This window comes from Columba livia, chromosome 1 (assembly GCF_036013475.1).
Source record: "Columba livia isolate bColLiv1 breed racing homer chromosome 1, bColLiv1.pat.W.v2, whole genome shotgun sequence".
Classification (NCBI taxonomy): Eukaryota; Metazoa; Chordata; class Aves; order Columbiformes; family Columbidae; genus Columba; species Columba livia.
In genome coordinates, this window is record NC_088602.1 from 24,830,767 (window position 1) to 24,848,697 (window position 17,931).

Below are 17,931 nucleotides of genomic sequence, written 5' to 3' on the forward strand. Positions count from 1 at the left end.
GTCAGCCTTCGGAGAGGCAGCATGCCATTCCCATATAAAACACAAAAAGTCAGAAGTATTTATGTTTGATTTGGATCCCATCAGAAGCAACACAGATGTTTCCTTTAGTAAGAAGTTCTCCAATTGCCCACAAGATTTCCCATGTCATTTAGCTTTTTCAGTCTTTAATCTTATAATAAACCAAGCAAATTCTAAAATCAGTGCAGCTAAAAATCTTTATGTTACATGCCTAGATCCCCATGTATCTTCAGCATGGTGCTGTGTGTAAGCAAGGCAATAATGATCTAGAGGGAAAGGAGCAGAAACAGAAATGATGAGCAAAGAGAACGGGCAGGAAGGAGAATTGCTTTCCTGCCTCACTCAGATGTCTCGCAGGGATCTGAGATGAGAGCTTAGAGAACATTGTTAAGCTGCTCAACCCTGACCTGCAACTTGGGAGAAAGAGAAAGGGAAAGTCTCCATCTTGCAGGATCATAGTTACTAGGAGCTTTGCCAAGTCAGTGAAAAGGACTTTGGAAAGTGGATGGACATATATGATAGGATTTCCTGTTTGTTTTGGCAGTCGTCAGTCTTGAATTCCCTGCATAGAGAGACACAGTCTCTCACGGGAGGAGAAAAAGTGCTCCACCCACCACTTTCCTCTCCAGGGTCCCCTGTCAGTGACAGCGGTGCACAGTGAGGGTTACAGAGCCGAACACCTGCCTGCTGCACCTGGGATGCGAGGGCCGGAAGGTCGGTGGTGGCTCGTAAAGCCAAAGCCATTGTTTTAATCTTTCCAAGGTACCAGACTGAAGAAGATCCTTAGCTTCAAAGCTAACAGGCACTTCACCTCATACATCCTTCTCAAATAAGACCTGTCAGTGTGTGTAAGGACTGTTCTGATGTTTTCCTGAGCTTGGGCATAATATCTGTATTAAACTGCTTATTTCCTAATGGGCTTCACCTCAGAAGACGGCTGCTTCATAAGCATCTGTGAGTAAAATGAGCATTTGAGTTCTTTGTAGATATGCAGAGAAGAGCATCCCCACAGCCTTAAGTCCTGAAATGATCAGTCTCGCTGAGGATATCAGGTGGTCTGGTTTAGGCCTGCTGTTTTATAACATCCCGGAAGACACTGAAAAACAATTGAGGAACAGCATGCATGTGCACACACACACAAAAGGGGTTTAAGTCTCCTTTTTCTTGGCTAGTGCAGTTTGATTGGCAAAAGCTTACATTTGGTTGACAACTCTGCCACTTCTTAGTGGATGCACTAATCAGTCTCCTGTTGTCTGGCTTTGCTGTTCCTTGTATTCACTTAGTATTTTCACTCTCTTGTTGTGGTAAAAGGGATAGAAAGTTCGGAGGAGGATTGCCCAACCAAATCTGTAGGGGCTGGAACTGTCTTCTGTAGTTCAAGTATTCCGAAAAGAATGGCATAAATATGTCTAAACCTGGCAACTGCATTTTTTCACAAAGTCTTCAGACAGAAAGAATTTTAAGTATTGGTCTTATCTCAGTTAAATCTGTGACAAAATCCTGGAATACCTTTATCACTGAAGAGATCACCTCCCTTCTCTCCTCCTCCATACCAGTTTACACAAATTACTCTACTGAGGCATGTGTCTTTAAAGAAACAGGAGAATCTGAAATTTATAAAATTGCATTTTCTCCCTTATAGTTTAAGTATAATCAAGTAGTTTGAGAATTTCCATTTGGAAGAGCTTTGGTTATCTCTCACCACCTTTTTGGAAATCCTTCCAAATCTGTTGTTGTTCACTTCAGGCCTGTTTTCAGAACGAGCCATTTTGCTCCAGAATTTTGATCTTCTTTTATACTTTTCACTGCTGATCTCATGGCCTCTTTTCTTTTATCTTCTAGACCAGATAATATTTCTTCTGGCACAGAGATTCAAGGCTTTTGTTTTGCATGGAATTGTTGGGTTTTATCTTTGTTACGCTGCAGACCATTTGCCTAGCTGGTCAACCACAGTAACTCTTCCTGAAGACACCCGTATTTGGATTAAACAGGTTTTTGAAAGACAGGATGAGTTGGGATAGTTTTATGTCATGTTCTTGTGTCTAGACAGCAGCACAGAATGACTTAGAGTCTTTTCCCAGTACTTGCTTGAACAATACTTTTAGACGGATTTTTCAGACTCTGGAGTTTTAAACTGCAAGTTCTCTGAGATTTCTATTATGGGTGGTTTTGGAGACAAAATTGTTCTACTACAATGGAAAGTATGTTTGAGCTTTTTGCAGTATAGACTCTCTCATGCGTTACTGTCTGTATGTGCCTGTCTGTCCTGTCTCAGTCTACATGCTGCTGTCAGTGAGTGAATTTCTCACTTCAAAGAATTCCCTCACCTGCAAATGAACATTCCCAGGGAATCAATTTCGTGCAATATGAATATTTGCCTACATATTTTGTTTCCTGTTTATTTTACTTATTTATTTATTTTTAAATAGAGGAAGCTTTGCAGCAGTACGTTCAGTTGAGCGTGGTATCAAAGCTCCACAGTTGATGCTCTCTGCCTGGGACATACATACGCAAACAGTAATTACAGATCTCTCCATCCCATCCCTAGGAGGATGTGCGCCCCCGTTGGCAGTGTGCATGGATTCCAGCACCAGAGAAGCAAAGCTGTGTCTGCAGTGCTAATGCTTGTGGCAGGTTCAGCTTTTATATGCACCTTAGAAATTGGCCATACAGCCACGTTTTCTTATATTTATTTTAATAATTAGTTTAAATTGTATTTTGGTAAGCATGCAGTTGAGAAGCAGGGAGGGGTGTCTTAAAAAGGGTATATTTACTCCCTGTTTTATCAACTCTTTGAATAAAAAATGGAAAATAAGCAGTAAACAAATATGTAGGCCAAGATTCATATTGCACGAAATGGATTCTCTGTGAAGAGTTAGGCTTTGCAAATAGTCTGGATGTGGGACTAAGAAATGCACTGAATTCTTCCTGGTCTTCCATTTTTGAGTGTAAATTCACCTAAGACAGGATCAGAAACACAAAGAGATCAGACATTGGTAGCATCAATTGCTCATCATAAAGTCCTGTACTTTAAATAAATTTATTTCCTATCATATATATTGCAAGTCATTAATATTACGTTTTATTGGTTAACTTTATTCCGTTATTGTTATTTTTCATTGAAATATGCAAATCAATTATAAATTAGGAAAATAATACTTGCTTTAAAGCAGAGCTACTACTGCATCTTACTAATATGCTGGAATAATATTTTCCTTGGGAATCCTACACTTTCTTTCACCAAAATAAAAATGGAACTGCTAGGCTTTTAGTTTGTTTCTTTCAACAAAAAATTCCCCTGAATTTTAATCTCTTGGTCTTTCAAGCTCAAACTAGTTGGGAATGATCTCCTTCAAAGGGTAAAACAGCCACCTTTTGGTAACCTTGGCACATGAACCATTTCTGTGCAAATGAAATTCTTCACACTTTATTAAATAATGTGCTTTCATTTTAATATTATAATTTCTGCTTTAAAACAAAGCACATTTAAGAGTTATTTCAGCAGATATACAATTATCCTTGGAGGTATGTGTTTTCTCACTGACTCTTGGCATGGGAAAAGAAGAGATATTTTGTTGGTTTTATTGCAAGGAGTTTAAACTGTATGTATTTTTGGCCAAAATACCTTAGTTACAAAACAAAACCCATCCTGTGTTGTCTCCATGCTTTGCATTTCTATACTAATTGCTTTCAGCTTGGATTGTATGATAATACGTGTGTTTGATATGCGTGGTTTGTTTATGTCGAACTCCATTATCCTGTCTCATGTTCTTGGAGTGCCTGAAGTAGTTTCGCTAATCTGTCAGCATAGTATGTACTTGTGGATAAATATAGACATGCAGCCACTCCGTGAGTGGTCATCATCATATGCTGAAGCTAAAAATTACCCCTTTGGTTATGGAAAGGCTGATCTGATCCGGAGGCCTGCTCAAGCTCACACATTGTAGGTCTTCAGCACTTGTCTGTTACAAAACAAACCCAAAAAACTAGAAGAGATGTCTGCCTCAGTGCTGAAAAGTTTCTAGTGAAGTATGAACCCGGATTATGAATCAACTCATTTCCTTTTTGATTTTAGTTAGAAAAGAAATCTAACTTTTCTAACTGAAGGAGTGGAACATTTCAGGTATTCACAGGCTCATGGATATTACAGTGGCCTGTTGGAGAAAATCCAGCGTGATCAGCTTTATAAAGGGGCTCGGTAGGTATGAAAATACTGCAAATACCTTTTGGTTTGTGTTCCTAGTTTTTTTTGTTGTTGCTAAAGTGTAAATATGACACAGTTAACTATAAAAATGCAGTCTCTGTTTCTTCTACTTAAAGATATTGAAAATTCTGTGACTGTGCTTGGCTGAAGTTACATCCAGTGTAGCACAGGCTCTTGGCTTGCGCATTGTCATTGTTCTGTTGGTTTGCTTCATCTTACAGCTTTAAGAAAAAATACCTTTAACGTAAATCGTAGCAGAGACTCTCTTATGATAATTTAATTTTGTTCTTATCCCCGTTATCAGCTTAGTGACTGTGTATGTGTGTTAAAACTACTCTGCTTTTTTACAGCTATTTCTATGATCAGGGAAATAATCAATACAGAAAAAACTTAGCAGTGATTTTAGTTCATCAATCCTTTCTGTGGCAATAGTAGTAGTTGTGGCAACAACCATAAGTGATATTGCATTGCTACTTCCATGTTTACTCCTTGTTTTTTTTTTTTTTTTAATACATAAAATTTAGGAAATCTTATGGTTGTAGCCTGAACTAAATGAAAATATTCTGTAGGAAAATAGTATCATTTGAAATACAGCTTATTGCAGGTACAGTTGAAAAATAGGGAGCATATCTTGAAAACAACAAAATGGGTTGCTTGAGAGAAGTAGCTCTCAGACAGAATTTCACCCCAAAATGGCACAGACAGCTTAGAGTTGATCAAGCATAGTTAATCTTTTTTTACAGCTTTTCCTAGGAGAGGAGCTTTAAATATGTGTACAACTTTCTAAAACTGACCTACAGATTCCCTGCTTTCGCAGAGCCCTCAGGCATCAGGATAATCATGGTCTCCTGAATGTGCATCACCACTCATCCTCCTTGTGAATGAGTTTAGTTCAATGCTGTACTTCTGTGGTGACCAGTACACTACAATATGTTAGGAGTTAAAACTGGATGTTTCAGTGGGCCATTATGGTACTTCTCTTTGTAGAATACTTATTATTAGAAATCAGACAGTAAAAATGTAATTTGTCAATGAAATAAATATTTAGAATAGAGTATAACCCCTTCCTCCCACCCCCACTAGATATCTTCTGCATAAACTCATACAAAACTATGTATTGTAATTTCTCATGTAAAAATCATGCCTTTTATTTAATGGGGCAGTGTTCCACTGGCAAAACTAGACATATCCTTTTTATTGCTGTTTTTAAGGCCCACATTATAAGTGTCAGCATAAAAGGACCAATCTTGGATGACTCTAATGCAGCTATTTCTTAAATTTTGAGTCCTTGATTTACAGCTTTATGTCTCAGAGGCAACTTTTTTTTTTTTTCCCTGAGCTTTGTAGGGCTCTCAATCTATGAAAAATAAATATATTTTGTTAAAGCTCATACATCATCAGTATAGATGTCAGTGATAGTCTAGTCACTGGGCAGATTCCAGTCACCGGGCCAGATTTTTGCAATGCAAATAGCAAGCATATGCAAATGCTTGAGATAATGGAACTAAAAAGATGGGTCAGCAAGCCAAATCTGTATATAATAGTTCATGGCCAACTCATGATCAACTTGGAACCCTCACACTATTGGCAATGTTAACTTCCTCACTGAAATGCTCACTTGGAGTTAGCAACTACAAAATGATCTTTTAAAAATTTGAACTAAATCAGTGTCGTATGTTAATCATTTCTATAACTGCTGTCATTGGTGTAGCAATGATAGATGTTAACCCCCGGGATATCCTTTCACTTTCCTTTTGGGGAAGGGCTGTACAGTTTGATATTTCAGAGGAGTGCTGGAGTAAAAAATCTTGTTGCTCTGACAGATCTCACAAATAATTGCATTTCTCTTACAGTGTGTGAATAACTGATTTCTCAGTTGGATGTATGGGAAAAAAGAAAAATAGATCAGCCTGTGTCACAAACCAAACACCATAGTTGTTAAAAGGCTTCCACTGACAATGATTATGTGGATTTAAATTCCAATCCCAAAATCTTGGCTGAATGCCACAATGATTGAAGGTAAGGTTGGCAGGTCTCACATAGTGCGATTAGGGTTTCTTAAACTTAATTTCCTAAGGCTGTGAGGTGCACACGAGCCCACATGCACCTTCCTTCCAGCCCTCCTCCTTCTCCCTGTGTAGTACATTTTGAACTTAGCAGCCAATTTAAACCAAAATTGCCTGAGGAAGAGAAGACAAGTTTGCATTTGATTTGATTCCTTCAGGAAGGAGCCTGTGGTAGCTGTGGTGGCCCAGCCCGTGGTGGTTGCTGTGGCCCAGCCCATGGTGGCTGCGGTAGCCCAGCCTGTGGTGGCTGCATTGGCCCTGCCCATGGTGACTGCAGTGGCCCAGGGTGGCTGCGGTAGCCCAGCCTGTGGTGGCTGCATTGGCCCTGCCTGTGGTGACTGCAGTGGCCCAGGGTGGCTGTGGTGGCCCAGCCTGTGGTGGCTGCATTGGCCCTGCCCATGGTGACTGCAGTGGCCCAGGGTGTCTGTGGTGGCCCAGCTTGTCGTGGCTATGGTGGCCCTGCCTGTGGTGGCTGCAGTGGCCCAGGGTGGCTGTGGTGGCCCAGCCTGTGGTGGCTGCAGTGGCTCAGTCCATGGTGGCTGTGGTGGCCCAGTCCAGGTGCATTTTGCCAGGCAGAGGCACTGTCAGGCAGCTGCCTGCCCAGCTGGGGCCCGGAGCTCCAGAGGGAGCTGGGAACGTCTGCGGGAGCTCCTGGTGATGACTGGGGGGGGGGGGGGGGCAAGGCTTTTACTGCACAAAGGACACAAATCCTTAAGAAAATTGGTTTCACTGCTCACAAAAAAAACCCCATGTTTCCTAACTGAGCACTTGGCGATCAAACTGATTTCGTGGATAGTTGTGAGCCAGTCAAAACCACACATTCAGTAAATATATTAGTGATTGTAAAAGTATTGTCTGACTCCTTCCTAAAGCTATTTGCGGAGAAATTTCCATTACCTAGTATATTTGATAGTGCATATAAATTTGCATCTGATCCTTTGCATCCCACTGCGTTCATCCTTAAACTTCAGGAGAGTCAAGGTGATGACAGGAGAGAGGTAATGCTGACACTTCTCTCTGGTGGCTCTTTTTTCATTGCTTTGAAGTAGATTGTTATTCAGAACAACAGTGTATTTTTAGAAGCAGTTTTATATAATATAAATCCAGAACAGTTCAATGCACTTGGTTTTATGCAAAGAGGCATAATGCCAACAAAACTCTGTGATTATGCTTTTGCCCTCAAAAATCGAGTGAAACTTTGCAGGAAACATCAATCGGAGTGGAAGAAGTGGTGCTGCTGTGCCAGAGCGATGTGTACCTTATCACTCAGGGGAGTTATTTTCTAAGTGAAGTATGGACGCGTTACTTGTGCAGAATAATAGCCAGGTGAACAAAAGCATTTCTGTGTTGCGTTATAGTCATATAGGGGACTTCTACACTTCGATTTTTCTAAAGGAAAATATGTTCTCTTATCTGCAATGCACCTTTTTTATTTTTCAGTGCATGAATTTGGGGTCTGATTCTGCCACATCTTGAATACTTTCAAACAATAACATAGTCATTTATTCTTAAAAGAACCTCATGTAATTAATAGCCGACAATTACTTTCAGTAGTAGTTGCAATTCTATTCCTCAAAATGAGAGGCCAAGGGCATTAGGTGTGCAGCATCCATCATTGTAGTTCATTCTTCTTTCTTTCTTTCTTTCTTTGCAACTTGGATACAACATACGAGACACTCTGGAATGCAATGCTATAGGGAAATGCTATAATGGTATTAGTCCACAATATTTTCCAGAGTTGGTATTGCATTAAAGCCCCTCTGCCCCACCACCAGCAGAGCTCACGGGTATTGCAACACCTGCATTGCATTCAGAGGGGCAAATGGCCAGGCTCTGGCAACAGGAACAGAGGGCGCTACCAGTACTTGTGTGAAGACCCAATATAACTTTTATCGACAATAAGAGCTAAACCCGAGAATTTTGTATTGGAAATTGCATGCATAGAATGGTAATATTTGAATTAATGAGGTTTCATTTCATAGTACTTCGAATGATTTTTTTCTTCAGTTTCCCAGAAAAAAATTTCGAAGAGCAATAAAGATTTGTTATTTGAAAACTGGGTTAGTGGTATGGCCTACATGATAAAGAACAGGAAATTAGGATGTTATTCAAACAGTCTGGTGTCAGCAAGTCCTACCATGTAAAGAAAGGGGATTGAGTGTGCACTGTATAGTAAACACGACTCAGTTTTAATACATAAGATTTTGTCTTTGTTTTCTTCTTGCAGTCTAGACTATGTAAATTTTACCTATAACTGTACCATGGAAATTGTATTTATGTATTGTGTGCTTCTTTGATTATCAACTCTTCTCCAGATTGGCTCTGACGGTTTAGTGGGTCACTGGAAAAGCTAAGATATGTTGAATTATCCACAAGTAAAACTGACTTTTCTACATTTCAGCTTCTCCAGTTGGTAACGGATACATCAAGCCACCTGTTCCACCTGTTTCTGGTACACAGAGGGAAAAAGGACCTCCAGCCATGTTGCCTATCAATGTTGACCCAGACAGTAAACCAGGCGAATATGTCCTGAAGAGCTTGTTTGTTAACTTCACTACTCAGGCTGAACGCAAGATTCGCATCATCATGGCAGAACCTCTGGTGAGTAAAAAGAAACTCTAACTACATATGTACTTTACTTTGAATTTATTTTTAAATCAGGCTTGCTTGCTATGCAATGCAGAATATTTTGCTTGTAATCTGCGTTGGAGTTTGATAGTGTTTCCCAAACTGTAAGATATGCTACTATGGCAATAGGTTGTGGGAGTGGGCAGCGGTATGCAAGATATGCCAAAGGGGTGACATGAAAAGGAATGACTATTTTATTTCTCTTTGCAATATGGGCGTGTGTTAATGTGACTGAGAGGCAGAAGGGATGTCAGCCAGCAAAGATTTCACTGCTGGGAGGGTGGTCACTGGAGTCAAAATAGACTAGAAAATGCTGAAAGATGATTAAAAAAGTATTTCTGAACATTACTGGTTTTCAGCTAAAACGTGAAAATGAGTAGCGCTGCTGGTTCTTATTTTAGTACTGACAGTAGCAGGTTTCGTAATCCAGTGAAGTGCTATAGCACCTATTTTTCAGATAGAAAAAAGCACGCAACATTTGAAAAAGGAGCTGCATTACAAGGTCTTGTACAGTGAGAGAACTGCCATTATTTATATTTTGGGCAAATTTAACATACAGGAGTGTCTGTTGCAAATTGCCTTATGCAACTGAACTTCTGGGAGTCTGCTGTTTTAACTTGAGACTATATTTTAAATACATTCTTGTTGATTAGGGAAGAACAGTTCTGTATCCTGTATTTTAGTTCTGACACGGTAAAAATAATAATTTTTAAAACCCTGTATTTCTGAGCTGTAAGAGAATTTGTATAATATCTTATAACATTTTTGTTACAAAGTACAATATAGAGTACTTAGTTCCCTATTTTCAGGTCTGGATGGTCTGAACAGTAAGATTAAGGTTGTCTTGATTCAGAAGCACTTGATGCTTGCAAAGTTTTTCCAGGTTTTCCTCTGAAACGTTAGGTAGCTGTGAGATGAATAACACAAAAAAAGCTGACAGGAAGGAATATTTGGACAAAGATCCCGTTTATTCTTCTTTCCTGAATATCCTCCAAATCGCATAAAGTAGAATAAACTGACAGTCATAGTGTGGGTCCTTTAAAAAGAATGCCAGCAGCTATCTGTTACCATCCAGTCTTCATGTGATGCACAGTGAAAATCTTTAAAATTTTAAGACAAAATGGGTTGTAAAATTCCTTGACAAGATCAGGGGAACAATGGGAAGATCAGGACTGAGAGCATAATTTCCTTGTGGCACCTCTGTTGTTCTAAACACTAACCTCTGCATTTCATGTAATATTTCAGACATAGATACGAACCAGTGACCCTGGCTTATTCCCATTTCACCTTGCATTACGGTGATTTTGAGTTGTTGGGTTTTGATATATTATTTTTGTTGCTTTGTGAAACTATAAATATCAGAATGTTGATCTTATCTTATTCCAGAGGTGGTTCAGTGAAATTTTATTTGGTAAATTCAACACAGATTGTAATAATATGACAGGAGACTGCAATGTCACCTTGTCAACATTTTCAGAACTTATTTCTTACAGGGGTCTAACCATGAGACACTAACAATAATTCAGTGACATACTCACGTCTCATTAATACTAATAGGACTTACAAGTCACGTCATTCTGCTCTTTGAGGGTGACTGTGACAAATGGGTAAGCAGGTTTTTGTAGACATTCAGTCAAAATGATCTTGAAATAATTAGGTTGTAAAGAAGGATGTGACAAAGAAAACGGCAAAAATTATGCTGGAATAATGGCTAAGAATTTATGTCCACCCTTTTTGTGGGGCAGCTGTTGGATGTTCAGCAGCTTTGCTCCCACATTTCTACTCTACTGACTAGAATTGTGACCAGCAAGTCTGGAGGATTTGCAAGACAAAGATTATAAATTGGTGGTGCAGAGCCACCCTTTGGCCTTTTTTCACAATAGGTAGTCAAATGGTGAGCTCTTTGAAGATTCTGTTCCAATTAAACTCAAATGTACTTCAAAGAAAATCAAACATGCAAAGTGCTCTAACACCGAGGTGTTTCTAGCTTGAATTCTCCAAGTCATTACAAGACATGACAGTTTAATTTTATAATGAGTGATGAATACTTAAGATATCTTTTAGAGAGGCTAAAATGATCTGTTTATAATGTAATTGCTTTTTCCTTTCTTTTGTCACAAAGTCTAGCTCATTTTCAAGCTCTGAAGTTACTATGGGATTAAAAACTTACTGATGTGTTTTTTACCTATATATTTCTTTTCATACACACATTTTGCCTGCTTATCCTTTCTGGTTATCATTACTGTTGTTTTTATGAATTTTTCTCTCAGTTTCTTTGGGTTCCATGTGCCTGTTTGATGTATCCATCACTTCCTTTTGCAATGTACACAGAGCCCAACTGTAAATTACAGTGATCTCATAACTGTGGTGGAAAACCAGGATTGTGTCCCACCATGAGTTGCAGATGGTAGCAAGGCACAAAACATTTTTGCTTTATTGAGGGCGGCAGCGAGGGGCACAGCACCAACCCCTCCTGCAGCCCCACTGAATCTTGGCTGGGAGAGCAGGATTCCAGCGGCAGAGAAGGCAGAGCACACGTCACCTACCCCTCCTGCTGCCTTGGCTCTCCACTCAATCTGATTTGACATTTTGGGTACTGGATTTGGCAGCGATCCTCATTAAAAGTGCATTCCCAGTTAATGTTTCCTAGGCATGACTCTAAAGTCGACTATCTACTGCTAAGTCTTTAACAAATTGGAATGGAAACCTTTTGTTTCCACATGTGGGGTTTTTTTACTTTGTCCGGATAATATTTTCTTTGGAATTCCAGGTCAATTTTTTCACCTTCTTGGAGTCTCTGAAATACGACAAACATTTCAATGATTGCATTAAGGTCACAGTTATGTGGCTAATTTTTAATGATTAAACTACTGTACCAGATTGTCATGTTATATTAATCCAAATGAAAGGTATTTGACAGCAGAAGTAATTAAAAGAGATTTACCAGTTTGCGAAATTAAGTTCACATAAATGAAATGCAAATAATTTCTTCTTGATAACCTTTAATAATTTCCTACCTCTTTTCTGTAAATAATTGTTCTCCTTTATAATGAATACTAGGAACTTTTCCTGCAGACCTTTTTTCACTGCTGATTACATTCCTATTACATTTTTATCAGTTTATATGGTAAATCTTCTTTGCATTGCTTCACTTACAAACACAATTTGATATTTTATTACTACTGATTTTTTTCAAGCAATGGTGACCTTAAAATGAAGCTAGAATGAGGAAGCCAAGGAAATATTTTTGCCAGTTCAGATGAGAAAATTATTTAAGCATCTTAACACTGTAAGGGAGAGACTCAGAAAATAGTTCCCTTTTTAGGACTGTTGATTATCACTTAGGGTAATAATTCATCCTGTGCATACTGATCAGCCTAATCTTTAAATACAACATTCAGCAGTACTTACACACAGCTGTAGACATTGATAAAACATAGTGAGCTACAGGCATTGACAGTGGTAAATGGTTAATTTAGCTGTTGGTAAACTTTCATTATGCTTTTGTCCAGGAAGCATCTTCTTTTCCTGAGCTTGTCTAAATTCAGGATCTCTCTGAATACTGAACTCAAGAACAGAATTTACTCATTATAGGATTGGGCGTATCAACATACTCATGTATTCTGCCTATCAGTTTCTCCTTTTATTAGGTAGGTTTTATCCCACCCACCAGGGGAAAAAAACTGAAAACAGCCATGCTGTTGATACTAGTGTATTTATTACTTTCATTTCGTTACAAGCTCAAAGACATTAAAATATAGACCTGTTTCAAAGCAGGGCTAGTGATAACAGCCCAATAGGTGGTTAGGAAGACTCTGAAAGGACAAGAATAATCAAGTTTGGTTTTGCGAAGACCGAACAACTAATGTGTTTAGTGGCACTGCTGTCCACTTAGCTTTAATCTAGACTTCACTTTCTCCAAGCATTACAGAAGAAATATGCTAAGAACAGACTTGGAAGAAAAAGAAGGTTTTTTGTTGTTGTTTTTGAGCACCAGGCTGTGATAACCAGTAAGATTTATGTTGGCTGTAATAATACCAAGCAGTTCTATCATACAGCTGTAATGTAGAATTTTCTGTTTTACATGGGCTAAAATTCCCCCTGCATCACAAGAGGAATGGCTCCTTTGTTGTCATCTATAATGACACACATTTGCATTATGTATTTTTTACATTTTCAGTCCTCCTGAATAGTTTGGCATACACAGGGCCTTCCGACTCCTGTTTATTCACAGTGCACAAACAAGAGTTAATATAAGAAACAAGTAATGTCATGGAAGAGACAAAAGCTGAACTGCCTTACTCTGTTCTGTCTATCCACTCCATATGCCTATGCCCAGATAAATTGAAGACAACTTAATATTTTAGTAACTTTATGTAGGTATATATTGAAAATGCTGTTCATTTTAACCCATACAAGCATGCTCGCTAGGACCTTCCTCTAAAAATGCTGTCAGCATGCCAGGTTCCCATTGTCATCTGTCCCTAGGCACCTCTGTCACTCATCATTAATATTGATTAAGGGAGTGAAGCATCTCCCTTATGAGGAAAGGCTGAGGGAGCTGGGTCTCCTTACTTTGGAGGAGACTGAGGGGTGACCTTATTAATGTTTATAAATATATAAAGGGTGAGTATCACAAGGATGGAGCCAGGCTCTTCTCGGTGACAACCAGTGATAGGACAAGGGGCAGTGGATACAAACTGGAACACAGGAGGTTCCACTTAAATATGAGAAGAAACTCCTCAATGAGGGTGACAGACACTGGAACAGGCTGCCCAGGGGGGTTGTGGAGTCTCCTTCTCTGGAGACATTCAAAACCCACCTGGACACATTCTTGTGTAGCCTCATCTGGGTGTTCCTGCTCCAGCAGGGGGATTGGACTAGATGATCTTTTGAGGTCCCTTCCAATCCCTAACATTCTGTGATTCTATTGTTCTATAAGCACCTCAGCAGCTCACCTCGCAGTAACTGAAGCGTGTCCTGCTTAGTGCTTCCCATGGAGGTTGGGATACTGGGCAAAGAGTGGGATCAGGGGCAGTTCTGTACCAGAAGGAACTGTGAGTCTCTGTCATGCAGCCATGTCTCAGCACTTGGTAGCTGGTAGGATTCCTGTCCTGCCTGGTCAGAGGGTCTTCTGGATGTCTGCGTCCGGACAGGCATTCTGCACTTTACTTTTTTATACCTCTGGGTCTGGCGCCAATCCTGTATTTTCATTCCCAAGGCTCACAAATGTGGGAAACTTTCCCACCCTTCCCAACCTCCCTGCTTTCATAGCAATTTACCAGTTCTGTGTAAATATACTAAAACAAGGAACCTCATCCACTGCTTGGAACACAGAAATCCCCTAAATCCTCATAGCATTGCTCTCGCTGTGTGCAGGAGGCTTCACTGAAGGTGAGGACGGTGCTGTCATAATAACTTGGAGAATGTGGTGAGCTCAAGAGGGAAGCTATCTGTCCCCCATTCTCTACAGGAAAATAAACAAAAACAAGAAACACAACACGCTTCCTGCATTTGTTACTGTGTCTTTCTTGCACAGAAGATATAGCTTTCCTCATCATAAATCAACTGGAGTAAAATTCTTTGCATATAGGATTGAGGTGTCATTTAACTTGTCTGTTTAGGGAACAAAGATGTACTAAATCATAGAGTCACAGAATAGTTTGAATTGGAAGGGACCTTCAAGACCATCTAGTTCCAACCCTCCTGCCATGGGCAGGGACATGTTCCACTAGACCAGGCTGCTCAAAGCCCCATCCAACCTGCCCTTGATCAGGGTACATCCAGGTCAGGGAAGCCCATCTCTCACCCTCTTCATGGCTCTCAGAAGTGATGTCAGAGTTGGAAAGGAGAGAACAGTAACATTCAAGTCACATGCTTTTGACTGTAGTGACTTAGTCTCCTAAATCTGTTTAATTTACCACTGGATCTTTCAGTGTTTCTGCTGTCACAAAAACCTTGTCATCATAGAGATTTTTTAAATATGTATATTGACTGATGAAGACTACCTAGCTGAACCACATTGGTAAACAGCTGAAACAGGGCTTTGGATAACAGTTTCATGCAAAGGTCTTACGTGGATGAGTAAGTCCAGATCTCCATAGTCTATTGTTCTTAGAATGCTAAAAATAAGTTACATATGAATCACTATATCAAATGCTTTTTCAGAGCATCATGTTTATTCCAGTCCCACAGGCTCATAGATGAAAGATCTTGGACTCTCATAGTGCCTCTCATGACACCCCTCTTGACTGAAGCCTTATACACAGTATCATAAATGATTAGAGTATGACTCCAGAAAGCCTTCTTCCTGGCTTCATGTTGAGAGCAAGGTGAAAACAGTGTTTTTATGGAGTATAGCTTGCTCTAGGTGTCTGTATTTTGAACATGTTCTTTTTCCTGTTATGGAGAAACATTTTTATGTCTTGGGAAGCAATCTCTAATTCAGTGGGTTTGCTTCTTTTCTAGGCCGCTTGGAATTTACTCCACTTCTGTGTAGTATTAGTTCTGAAAATTAATTTGCTATGTCTTTGGCTCGTTTGGCCATTTTTTCTGATATATCAGTTACATCAGAGTAAACATTTTCATGACCAAAATTTCTGAGTGCCCGCATTTAAATTTTGTTGGTAGACAGCATAGGTAAAAGATGCCTTTTGCAGAGAATGTAATAATAAGACAAAAATCATCCTGTAATACCTGATGGGATGCCATAAGCAGAACACTACAAGATGTGGGTGCCAAAGAGGCAAGAGTCAGAGCCAGTGACTGAAAACCTGTGTTTGAAGCTGAACTGTTGTTTTCTTACATAGTTTTGTATTTAGCAGTACAGTAATGCTGGGCACATTGTTTTCCACGTGAGCAAAACAGAAGAGTGGTGACAAAGATAAGAGCAATTGCAGGAAGAATAGACTGAGTAATACTGAACCTGTCTTCTAAACAAGCACCTTTCATTATTTTTATGCAATAAATATAATGACAAGTATGTTTTTGACCTGAGCTAGCTAAAATAAAAATTTACGAGAGATGTAGAATATTTTTACATGTATTTCACATCCAATTAAAATATGGTTTTCTTCTCCATATGAAATACCATGTACAATTAACATTGCTTTTTTACTTAATTTTCCAAAGCTACATGAAGTTCATCAGAGTTTTCTGTAACATTTTTGAAGTCTATAATTTTGTCTTATGTGGAGTCGTGGTATTTTCTTGAAGCTGTATTATCATATATTTTTGAATCATGTTTGCATTTAGAATTTCCTTTTGGTGCATGCTTAGTATTTCAAAGGTTAATAAAGGAAATGCCCCTTTCTGTTTATTTTACTGTCTGTATACTATGGTCACTGACAGAGTCTTCTTTTGAAAGAGAACTTTAGCAGCTATTTGTTGCTGAGCAGCAGAGCAACAAGAGAAATCATAGTTTCTGTTGTCATCCACTGAACTGGCAATTTATATTTTCATGCACAAGGACCCGCTGACTTGCAAAGAACGGCTGTGAAAACAGGCCACTAATTGCCTGTTTCATACAAGTTCCAGGTGGGGACATTTGAGAAACTATCAGAGTAAGCAGATTGTGCTTTTGAGTCAAAAAACTTGACTTTCTTAATTGCTTAGGTATAAATGAACTAGTCTTCGTGGGGTGGGGCGGGAATTCCCAAATAGTAAAAAATGAGAGATGAAAATTATTTCCCAGGAAGTTTAGAACTATTTTCAGTACAACAGTATTTTTAATGGGACCATAGACTGTTCTACCCATTTTTGAGAGGGGAAAAAAGAAGCAAACACTTGCAGGTTCAGCTGCATGGACGCGCTCCAAGCAGGATCAGCAGAGGGAGAAGGCAGGAGCCCCAGCCCAAATGGGGCAGGGACCAGAGGGACAAACCGGCCCCTTCAGAGGAACAGGCTGGTGGGGCAGCAGAATAAAGTTTTGCCTGCCCAGCCTTTGGAAGCAAATTGGCATTGTGGCATTTTGTCCTGTGTGATACAGAGACGGCCTTACACACCACACCAGCACAAGATTGACAGTGATGTGTTTTCTGATCTTTGTGCAAAATGGCAAAATTAAAAATTTAGCATGTTTGATCAAGATATTTTTGGAGCAGACCTTTTCCTACAAAACACCACCATCCCTTCCTGCTAAAAAGAATACAATACAAAGATGTTTAATTTATTTTGAGGCTTACGTGATGATTTATCCTAAGCAGGACAGAATTACATATGGGGACTTCTTGGTGCTTAAGACTGTGCTTACAAGCATTTTGTATGTATTTTAGCTGTAGTAGTTGAATATGTTCTATGTCTGCTCCATTTTACATGGAAAGGTCCATTCTTCTGCTGTTTCCTTCAGGTAGCTCTTCCATCCCAGCAGACAATTCACCGTGGCTGCTTTTTAGCTTGCAGTGCAGAAGTTACATTTTGTGTCAAAATATCCGTGCATTCTCCCTGCTCTTACAAAACAAAGTGTTTTATCTCAGTCAGTAATACAGTCAGCAGTCCTAGTTCAGTAGGAATAACGTGCCTAATGGTTGCTGAGGTTAGAAATAACTTTTAGGGGCATTATATACCATTATGGTGACATAGTGAAGCTTAATGGGCACTACAACATCCTTTTGTTTTCATGTTTCCCTGACCACTCAGTTCTATGACAGGTGGTCAGGAAAAGCTATTCCTCTGTAAATTTATACAATTATATTTGTGTAGCAGCCCTGAAAAAGCATTAATATGTTAGCCGTTAAAGTGAGCTAATAGTCCCTGGAGAAATGTTTTAGTGTGCCTATGCGAATAGGGGGTTTGACTGATTTCTTATTTTTTAGATAAATTATAAATATTATATTTAGTTAATGTGTGCAAATGTGATAGAATATACATTTGCCATTGCACATTCAGTTTATTCTATTTTATTATGTTCTGTTAGTGTTTTCCCAACAGCAATAGGGCAGAGGAAGGAAATTAATTTTTAGGTGAGCATTTTGTTTTGTAAGCATTGGCGATGCAAAAAGCTTCAAGAGCTGTATT

General features: G+C 39.3%; 1 protein-coding gene across 11 annotated transcripts in view; it reads left to right on the forward strand.

Annotated features, from left to right (window-relative positions):
* The window catches only part of FRY (FRY microtubule binding protein), a 235,033-nt gene that overhangs the window by 91,617 nt on the left and 125,485 nt on the right, over positions 1–17,931 (forward strand). For 9 of the 11 annotated variants that reach the window (XM_065051450.1, XM_065051454.1, XM_065051440.1 and 6 more), the window contains one exon: positions 8,690–8,889. In XM_065051450.1, coding sequence (XP_064907522.1) covers positions 8,770–8,889 — 120 coding nt within the window. In that variant the 5' untranslated portion in view covers positions 8,690–8,769. Of the gene's footprint in view, positions 1–3,926; positions 4,217–6,216; positions 6,242–8,689; positions 8,890–17,931 lie in introns of those variants that run through there. The other 2 variants (XM_065051413.1, XM_065051430.1) reach the window with 2 other exon arrangements.